General features: G+C 33.2%; 1 protein-coding gene across 1 annotated transcript; it reads right to left on the bottom strand.

Annotated features, from left to right (window-relative positions):
* Positions 1–1,901: 1,901 nt before the first annotated feature.
* LOC110908936 (GTPase ERA-like, chloroplastic) lies at positions 1,902–7,088 on the bottom strand. Its single transcript, XM_022153937.2, has 9 exons — positions 6,614–7,088; positions 5,644–5,789; positions 5,412–5,552; positions 5,224–5,337; positions 4,203–4,328; positions 2,756–2,854; positions 2,575–2,676; positions 2,383–2,463; positions 1,902–2,242 (listed from the first exon to the last, which is right to left on the bottom strand). The coding sequence occupies exons 1-9, from the start codon at positions 6,924–6,926 to the stop codon at positions 2,156–2,158; spliced, it is 1,209 nt and encodes a 402-aa protein (XP_022009629.1). The 5' UTR covers positions 6,927–7,088; the 3' UTR covers positions 1,902–2,155.
* Between the last annotated feature and the right edge of the window lie 3,520 nt (positions 7,089–10,608).

The following is a 10,608-nucleotide window of genomic DNA, read 5'->3' as shown; positions in this document are numbered from 1 at the left end:
ACTTGACAAATATTTTAAATATGCCAAACAACTATAACAAAAACGTTAAAAACGACCACCTCACTTTCAAACTGATACCATTCATATCCACCAACCAAAATTACAACTACACACCCAACCTTGCAGAGTGGTAGTTAAAAGTTAAAACTAAACAAACGAAAATATCATCTAGTTATATGACTGGATTTCATATTATTTTTTTACCAAAAATCATTTAAATAGTTTTTATTTTTTTATTATATATTTGTAAAATTCACTCAAGCTAATATGTATATCTTATTATGAAAATTTTCATAACCCATTGAAAAAGTCATGGAACGACGAATTTCTTTTAATCTATGTTGTCTGTAAAACTTGAACACAAGACCTCCCCCCCCCCCCCCCTTCTGCGCTCCCAAACCCAAACTCAGGTGTTAAAGGTTTTGCCTTTACCAATGAAAAAAAAAATAATGAAAACAAACATTTATCAAACTTAAACCTATTTAATGTTTTGTTTTCAAACTTAACTTAAAATATATGATACTCCAAATAAAAAGAGTTACCGAATAGTAATATAGTTTCATAATATATTTTTTTGGCTCTGATATCTAGTTCAACAAGTACTTTTAAAATATAAAATTTGAAAACAACCAAACACTATTAAGTTTACTTTTTTTTTTTTTCAAGTTGTAGAATAAAGTACTTCTATATTAATAAAAACGGTCAAAAGGAAAAAAAAGCAAAAAAAAGTAGGGTAGGGCAATGGGAAGGGCGGGTTCGTTTGTTTGGCCGAATATTCAAAATATAGATCTACGCTTTTAGGGTGTAAGGGGTGCTCACCTCTTAGGTGAGTCCCCCCTCTTACACGTAACCAACCAGAATAAGCCACGTCAACTCCCCTCTAACACTCCCCTAATACCCCTTTTTGATGGCGGCACTCCCCTATTAGGGGAGTTGGTTTCGAAAGTTGTGCCATCTTCGAAAGATGGTTTCGAAAGTTGGTTTCGAAAGTTTGTCAACGGTCTCCCTCGAAAGTTGTGCCATCTTCACGCGGTGAACCCACACCCAATTCACACCCCGAATCGGGACCCCGCTTTGATGGCGGCGGTGTTCCCGATCGGGGAAACCTATCACCGAACCACCTCACCGAAGACGCCCCGTACACCCTTATTGAAGGGCAGGTTGGTTTGTTTGGCCGACAATTTAAAATTCACAAATAGATTTTTAACTTTAACTAAGCTTTCAAACTTTCCAAAATAGTCCTAAACCTAAATTTTGTAATCTCCTTCATTTAAGACCTAAAGTTTTAAAATCTCATCAAAGTGGATAAATTTCATTTTAGGTCGTATTTAGTCGTAATAACACTGATTTGAAACTAATGACATACTGAGAATACGTTATTGAATATTAAACTTTTATTATCTATTTCACAAGGAATTTTTTTCAATATCAATAATTCAATATCATATTCACAATTAATTTCATTTAACAGATATTAGAAAAATTACATAAGAATGACATATAAACGGGTAATGAGCTGCACTGCAACCCCTTTTCACAATTATATAGTAACATAACAACCATATAGCTCATGTAAGATGTTGCTATATTTTTCCACCAAGAAGGGTATGGTTCTCGAGTTAAGCCTAGTTCTAGCTATCTCGAACTTGGATCGAAGTTTCAACATATACGAAATCCCATTAGAATGTGATAAGGGACCTGAGCTCGGAAAAACAACCTCCAATGATCAAGTTAATATCGATTCTAATATGTGAGCATGTAATGTACCATGTACTTGCAACTTAAGGGCTAGAAGAAAAACAGTTCATGTGAGAGAGTGGTGGGCCGAAGCCCATTTAACAAAGATCAAAGTACCTGAGTTCGTCGCTACCTCTATGGGCCTATGGCTCTATGCCTCTGTATTACACCATATATGAGTGATTTCTCATCCAATCGAATTTCAAGATAGCAAGTTACAATAACAGGGAACAACTGAACCATGCTAACATCTCCCTACAAGGCTATAATAATATCTTAAAAATTAATGTTTTCTATACTCATTACAACAATGGCGTAGTCGGATACAAAATCCATGTTGGCATATATAACCGGTTATACTCGAATCAAGAAACCGTTCACTTTCACACAAAACCGGGCCATCTATGGAGTTTCGGTATCACAAAGCTTTGATTTTGCCCCCATATCCATAGTATCTCAATAGCCCTTCATCCTGTCTCCAATTCTCTTTCACCTTCACTTCAACCTGTTTTCATCACCATATACAGTTCATAATCCTTTTTATATCCTTAAAAGTTAAAAAAAAAAAAAAAGCGCGTGCCATTATCACCCAAACCACCGGATGTGATACAATAAATCAATCAAGATATATGTTAAAAGTGATACCTCCAAGAAAACCTTTTTCTGCAAGAAATCTTCAATATCGAGCCTTGAAGCCGTGGCAAGTAATTTTAGCGCTTTACCATCCTGGTTAAATCAAATAAGTCACATTTTAAGACCAAGATCGATGTAATTCCTGAGAATAAAATGTAACCATCTTAGAAAAAAACGGGTAGTAATAAACAAAAGCTCACGTGCCTTCCCGATGAGGATAATTTTCTGTGTGTTCTTTTCAACAACTATCTCAACTTGAATGAAGTCTTTAGCATTAGGTCTGGTTTGGTAATTTATAACATTCACCTGCCAAACAATTATATATAACCTTACAACAAATATATAGACTCAAAAACATTTTTATCCATAAAGAGTGCAAATATACCTGGCACGCGTAAGGAACTTCATTACGAAACTGCATGAAGATTTTTTCTCTCACAATTTCAGCTATGAAGAATCTTTCTGGATGCTCACTAGTTATATCCTGCTCCAAGATAAAAGTCAAACTCATCAAATGACCAAAATTTATAAATGATTATTTTATTATGATAACTAGGTTAGAACCCCGTGTATTACACGGGTTGAATAAATGCAATTTTATATATACCAAATAATAAAAAAAAAATATATATCTTTAAAAATCTCGTTTGTTACACGGGTTGAATAAATGCAATTTTATATATCAAATAATAAAACAATATATATTTAAAAATCTCGTTTATTACATTGGTTGAATAAATGTAATTTTATATATTAAATAATAAAAAAAGTTATATCTTTAAGAACCCCGTGTATTTTACGGGTTGAGTAAATTTAATTTTATATATTAAATAATAAAAAAGTTACATTTTTAAGAACCTCGTCGAGCTGAGGAGTGAGACTAAGTTCGACTGCTACGGAGACTAAAGCAGGAGGCTGTGTTATACGGGTTGAACACATGTAATTTTATATACCAAACAATAAAAAGTTATATTTTTATAAATCCTATGTATTATATGTATTGAATAAATCTAATTTTATATACTACATAATAAAAAAAAGTTATATTTTTAAAACCCCGAGTATTACACGAGTTGCATAAATGTAATTTTGTATAGTAAAAAATAAAAATGTTATATCTTTAAAAAACCTCGTTTATTACAAGAGTTGAATGAATCTAATAAAAATTTATATCTTAAAAAAAACTAACGGATATACTCGATATACGATGGATGGGGTGATTGCGGTGATTGTTCTTATAAATGTCACGTAAACATAGTGATTACCGTATTTGAGTTGAGAATTGAACACGAAAATATAAGTATAGAACCAATAAACACCTTTTAAACATTTTTGAAATAAGTTCTACCCTTAACTATTTTAGTTTAATAAAATAAATAAATAATTTAAATTAACTGAGTTAGAGCTAAAGGACATAACTTGCAAGGGTTTGCAAACATCAAGTACGTTTTCTGTAATTATTGAAGGCAAAGGACACAGTTTGCAATAAGTGACATACATAAAGGACAGTTTTTGTAATTTACTCTATTTTAAAATATTATATCTATTATCTCCTATATGAATTGTTTAAATTTATATTAAATTTAATTGTATAATTATCTTTTAATTGATATTAATTATCTATAAAAATAGATGGCTTCAATGAATGACACGTGTACAAAACTTGGTTTCTTTTATTATAGTAGATAGATTCGGTATCACGTAACACTTTCAAGCACACATCCAAACAACCTCTTAACTTACGGAATTAAAGTACTGCTAGCAGATAAGAACTTATTTATTATAGGATAAAGAAAAAAAACAAATGGACAAAGACGAGTTTACTAACATGCCTTGGGATAAAATGCTGGTCCAAGAGGAAGTTTCGATAGGATCCAGTCTTTTACATCATCAACTCCATGACCATACTTGGCACTCACGGGTATGACATCATCTACATCTGTAAATTTCTCATACCACTGCAAAAATAATGATACCGCTTAGTAATTTTGACCTGTTTACATACAAAACAAGTCGATTTGCATCATTATATTCTTAATGGGTAAGTTAAATGAGTTGAGCTAACAAATTAAACCAGTAGAGGAAACATGTCAAACGGGTCAAAAGCCATCCTATACACCAGTATGTATTCAAATGCTCAGTATGCTCATAGATCACTTTATTAGGTAAACGTTAAATTGTCACCATAATAGTAAAGTTTATAAGATATGTTAACAAATTAGTTAGAGTGATATGCCAATTTCGTCCCTGAGGTATGGCCAGTTTTGCGACTTTCCTCCAGGGGTTTGTTTTTCCACATCTGGATCCAAAAAGTTTGAAATCTTGTCATTTTCATCCGGTTCGTTAACTCCATCCATTTTCTCGGTTAATTCAGGGGTATTTCTGTCTTTTTTGTTAACTTAAGGGCAATCCAGTCTTTTCTACTTTAAGTTAAAAGACCGAATACCCCTGAAAAAAGACCGAATTGCCCTTTAAGTTAACCAAAAAGACGGAAATACCCCTGACTTAACGGAAAAAAATGGATGGAGTTAACAAGCCGGATGAAAATGACAAAATTTCAAACCTTTTGGATCCAGATGCGGGAAAACAAACCTTTGGACGAAAGTCGCAAAACTGGCCAAACTACTCAATCAATTATTTACAAAGTTCAACAATCAAACGATGTTTGGGGAATTGAGGGTCAGCTCAACCCGTTCTGACCAGTACTATAAAACAACCCGAATTGACCCACGCGTTATCCGGTCTCCCCGACCAAATTATTTCTACCCCTACTGATTAGGACAGATAGAATAACACAGTACATAATGTTTGTCAATTTATCTCATTTAACAGAATTGTAAATACATATTTTACCTCGAGTTTCTTTGCCATTTCACCAGGTTTAATGAGATCTTTCTTATTCAAAACCAGCAACACAGGCACGTTATTTTTTAGCTCACCTACACCTTCTTGCAGCATTTCGTCAATCTATAGCAACATATATGTTAACCAAATGATAGGGCAATTACGTAATTAATCTTTCTTGAAGGATTTGACATTACATTTTGGGGTGTCTTGCACGCATCGACAACCACTAATACACAGTCCGCGTTAATGGCGGCACTTCGGACATTCTTCATCATCATTGAGTCTAACATGTGCATTTTCTTTTCGATAACACCAGGTGTATCATATAGTATCATCTGGAACCAAAACCAAAACCATAATCGTTACAAGAAAAAAAAAACAAACAAGATTAATCTTTTATCGCTTAGAGCATAAGAAGAATCAAACCTGATACTCTGGGGCAGAACATATACCAAGAATACGATGTCTTGTTGTTTGAGGCTTATCTGTTACGATTGAAAGCTTTTGCCCGATCATTTGATTTGAAAGTGTACTTTTTCCAACATTTGGCTTGCCTACAACAGCTACATATCCTGTGAATTATGCATACAAGTTATATTATATCCCTATTTGATTTGTTGTATCAGTGGTAGCAAAATGAGACATTGGATATTCCCAAGGTTCCAAATACATTGCAATATTGAGATGGAGGGACTTTCATTACAAAACTACGATAACCACAAAACACTTGTATCTATTGCTTTAACTTGAATATGTGATACTTTGCCTTACGGTCCACTTTCTCTCTCCCACAACAATAAGCGCGAGAACCACAAAAACACATGCACCTATTGCTTTACATGTGATACATAAGACTGTTATGTTTTTTTTTTCTGAATGGTGAACACACACACCCCATAAAATCAACTTCTAAACTCCACCTATTGCCCACTTTGTGGGACTCGAACCCGCACTACTTTAGTGGAGATAAACACCTGATGTCACTAGACCAAGAGACCATTGGCCATAAGACAGTTATGTAGCTACATAACCGCTCACTTATCTCTCCCCTATATCAACTGCGGGAACCACAAAAACACATGTATCTATTGCTTATTATAGTTAGCAATTATCACCATTCTCCGCTTACAATTGGTTATGTACTAAAAACTCTTTGTGCCGAAATAGTCTCTTTATATTTTCATACACATAGTCAGTCCCTTTGACATGGAAAGCCAATGTTGAAGCTCTTTCTAGAAATCTCACTCACACATAATTCCAAACACTTACTATTACATAAAAAAGCAGTTTCAATTAAGCAATTTACACACACATATAACCAAGGATTATCCTATCAATTATCGTTTACATAATCATTTCAATTGCTAAATGAAAAAAACAATTTAAATAAACTGACCACTGCGATGATTTGGGTCATGAGAATAACCAAGCTCCTCCATCTCATAATCGTCTAACATCGCCATGTTCCTGTCTGGCTTCGAGCTCAAAGACAAAAACGTCGACGTTTCGAAATCATCATCAATATCATCTTGTTCTTGTTGTATAAACTGGGTTCCGGTTTGAGAGCACTGTAACTGCTTGATGGGGGATGTAACGGAGAGTGTGTGGAAGTGAAATTGAGGGCGGAGATTGGAGGGGAAGGAGAGAGGAGAACGGTGGATTGACAAGGGGAGAAGGGTTGGGGATATTGTTTGACGGGCAAGCTCCATTACTGCAATTTTGCTATTAGTTTGTTAACTTTGTGGAGGAGGGGTTGTTAATGTTATCGCCATTGTTTCCGACTACTGAACTCTTCCTCTCGCTCTTCTGCTTATCTTCTTTCGTTCTTTCTCTATTTTTTTTTTTTTTTTTTTTGTAATCTTTTTCTTACTAAGACATGTGTAGGGGAAGGGGAAAATAATGCCCCCACTACATTTTACGTCATGTGATGGTCCAGTCAGCAAATGAACATTATTGGTCGTTTTTTAAAATGGGTGTAGTGGGAATGAGGAATTATTGAGGCATTAAATAAAATAAAGAAAAAATCTTATTGGATAAGGAGAAAGTGGCTGAAAGATGATTGGACAAGGAGAATTGTGCATAGCGTTTTTAAAACCACGCCAATGGGGCTTTTTTTGAATTTCTTTTAAAAATAACGCCCTATGTAATGGTAAATGGGCGTTTTTAGGCTTTTTTTTGAATTTAAAAAAAAAACGTCCCACTACACATTGTCTAAGAAAAATCTACATCTATATTGTATAAGTAATCAACGACCACGTTAGTAAGTTACTTTTTTTTTCATACAATCCATAAAATCCACTTTTAAAATCTACTTATTCTAATACATGAAATGAAACTCGAATTCGTAATACTTTGTCAAGAGTAAACACATGATGTCACTTTTCTAATCCTAATTTTGTTTGATAAATTTTATATTATCATTACATGTTTAGTAAAAAGAAAATTGACAAATAGTCATTTTTCAAGTATTTGTTATGCTTTTATAGTTAAATTCGAAAATTTACGTGTATATTAATACTGGTTTAGGATCTTGTACATTAATCAATTTTTGTGAGAAAGGTGAGAAATAATTTGGGAATGACAAGTGTCCTTTATCTTAATTAATTTAAAAGGGTGTATTAGTAATTTTCCATTCTTATCAATTAATTGATTCCGAGATAACTGCAAAAAAAAAAAAAAAAAAAAAAAAAAAAAAAAAAACTGGCGATGAGATATTTTAGGGATTGTTTCGAATTTTGTATTTTTTTTTTTTTTTTGCAAAAATAAGATTTTTCATGTACGCATCATTCTTCATCAATTATAAATACATGAGGTATTATGAAATCGGCAGAGACAATACCTTCTGTGATTCTGGTGTTAGTATGCTTTGATTTTGTGTTTATGTAGTGTTTTATACATTGAGTTGTTTAGGGTAAGTTGTTGTTTTAGTGTTTTATCATGAAGAGAGTTATTTTTTTTATATTTAGATTTTATCCCCAATCAATAGTGTTATATTCTGTACAGACGTCTTAGTTTCCTTTCATAGTGTTTTATTCCCTATCAATAGTGTTATATTCTGTACAGACATCTTAATTTTCTGGTTCAAGTGTTTTATCCCCAATCAATAGTGTTATATTCTGTACAGACATCTTAATTTTCTGGTTCATAGTGTTTTTTGATTATTAAGTCATTTAAATCAACATATTATTGTTAATTAAACTGTATAGTGTGTTACAATAAATAGATAGTGTTATATCTTCATATAGTGTTTTATCAAGGTTTAACAGTCAAGGAAATCGGATAATCAACTTTTGAAGGAAAGTCGCTGGTTTTTAGGAGAATGATGGGGGTTTTGGTTGTGTAGGATACGGTTACCATATTTGAAACATTTGAAAAGACACTATTGCCCTTTAATTTTACATAAAGTCCTTCTAATTAAAACACAATTTACATTTTCTACCCTATTGATCTCAACCATTAGATCAAATATCCAATGGTTTAAAACACTTCTTACCCTTCTTACATTTTAAACACTTTTTACCATATCCATACCCTATTAATAATACTAAAGTGATATAATTTAATCAATAAAAAAGAACAATAATACTTAATCCTCTAGGGTATGTATGAAAAAGACGTTACAAGAAGGCAATAAAATGCAACCTTTTGTAATTGAGCATCAACTAAACATGTGTCTCACCGGTTTCCACCAAATGTCATGAACAACAACTAGTACCACGCCGTGAAACCAATCGTGCTCTTAACATTTTGATAAGTTGAAAAGGGTGTATAACTCACATGATTGATCTTACAAACCAAACACAAACATGTTTCTGATTGATAAAATCATTATCAGTGCATAACGCTGCCCTTTTATGTATGTGTTTAGATGAGTTATAATGTAGTGTCTACACGTATCTAAGCTTCATACATTCAATTTAGAACTCTTATGCACTGAATAACTGGATTCACGAATAAATGCGAACTCTTATGCACTGAATAACCGGATTCACAAATAAATGAGAACCAGAGAACTCTTATGCACTGAATAACTGGATTCACAAATAAATGAGAACGATGCATCTTTGTACATGCACATTGAATTTTGTTAGTTGAACATATGTTTTGTTCATTATACGCGAACAAAAGGTGATACAAGATTCATATATTCGAACTGGTGCAGAGACCAGTTAAGACCATATAATTAGGGCTGTAAACGAACCGAACGAACACGAACGAGGCCTTGTTCGTGTTCGTTCGTTAAGGAAATAAATGTGTTCACGAACGGTTCATGAACACTTACCGAACGAGATTTTATGTTCGTGTTCGTTCATTAAGGAAATGAGCGTGTTCACGAACGGTTCATGAACACAAGCGAACACAAATAAATTTGGCGAACGCGATGAAGGATAAAGATGGATGGATCAGAGAGTAGCACGAGAACTTGAATCCTTTATTGTGTAACGGAGGTAGATCATATTCGTTGATGTAAATAATGAGAAAAGAAAGGGTGCATAAACAAGGTGAAAGAGGGTTTCCTAGTTTAATTGTTAGGGTAATGAAATTATCTATATATGAAAGAAGAATGTCGGTGCCAATTTCTAATTTGGTCCCTCCTTTTAATTTTTACACTTTAATCCTTTTACTTTTGTTTTTTTTTCTTTCATCCTTTCTAAGGTAATACTCATTTATTACTGTAGCTATTCGTACTGATAATTAAAGTGCATGTGTCGCTTTCGTTTTCTTCTTTCTTAAGTTGGTTTACGTTTCAACATCATTTATTTTAAACGATTAGGGTCAAATATAATACGTTTTCATGCCTATTTTTATGTACGTTTTGAGTTGATCTACGTTTTGATGTAAATTTTGTTCGAAAACAAGTCAGGTCAAATATAATACGTTTTTATTCGACGAAATAAATTCGAGTTATTGTATGTTTTGACGCCGCCGCAACGCGCGGCGGGTACAATAACTAGTATAAATAAAAGTTTAATAGTATATAAAGTATAGATAAAATATATGAAATTATAAAAATATTTAATTAAAACACGAACATACGAACATAAACGAACGCAAATGAACGATTGTTCACGAACACCTTACCGAACGTTCACGAACACAATTGAACGAACGAGACCTTTGTTCATGTTCGTTCATTTAACTAATCGAACGGAATTTCTTGTTCATGTTCGTTCGTTTATTAAACAAACGAACATAAACGAACTTCCCGCCGAACGGTTCACGAACTGTTCGCGGAACGTTCGGTTCGTTTACAGCCCTACATATAATGATTTGGATTGATTGTCCCAGTTAAATATCTATCTAACTAGCACATAAATAGTTTAGCTGGCAATCCTAACACCCCTTTACAATATACTTTCACACCTGTTGTATTGGTTTACTCTTTGAACA

Source organism: Helianthus annuus, chromosome 14, assembly GCF_002127325.2.
Source record: "Helianthus annuus cultivar XRQ/B chromosome 14, HanXRQr2.0-SUNRISE, whole genome shotgun sequence".
NCBI classification, from domain to species: Eukaryota; Viridiplantae; Streptophyta; class Magnoliopsida; order Asterales; family Asteraceae; genus Helianthus; species Helianthus annuus.
This window is presented reverse-complemented; position numbering and strand designations above follow the sequence as displayed.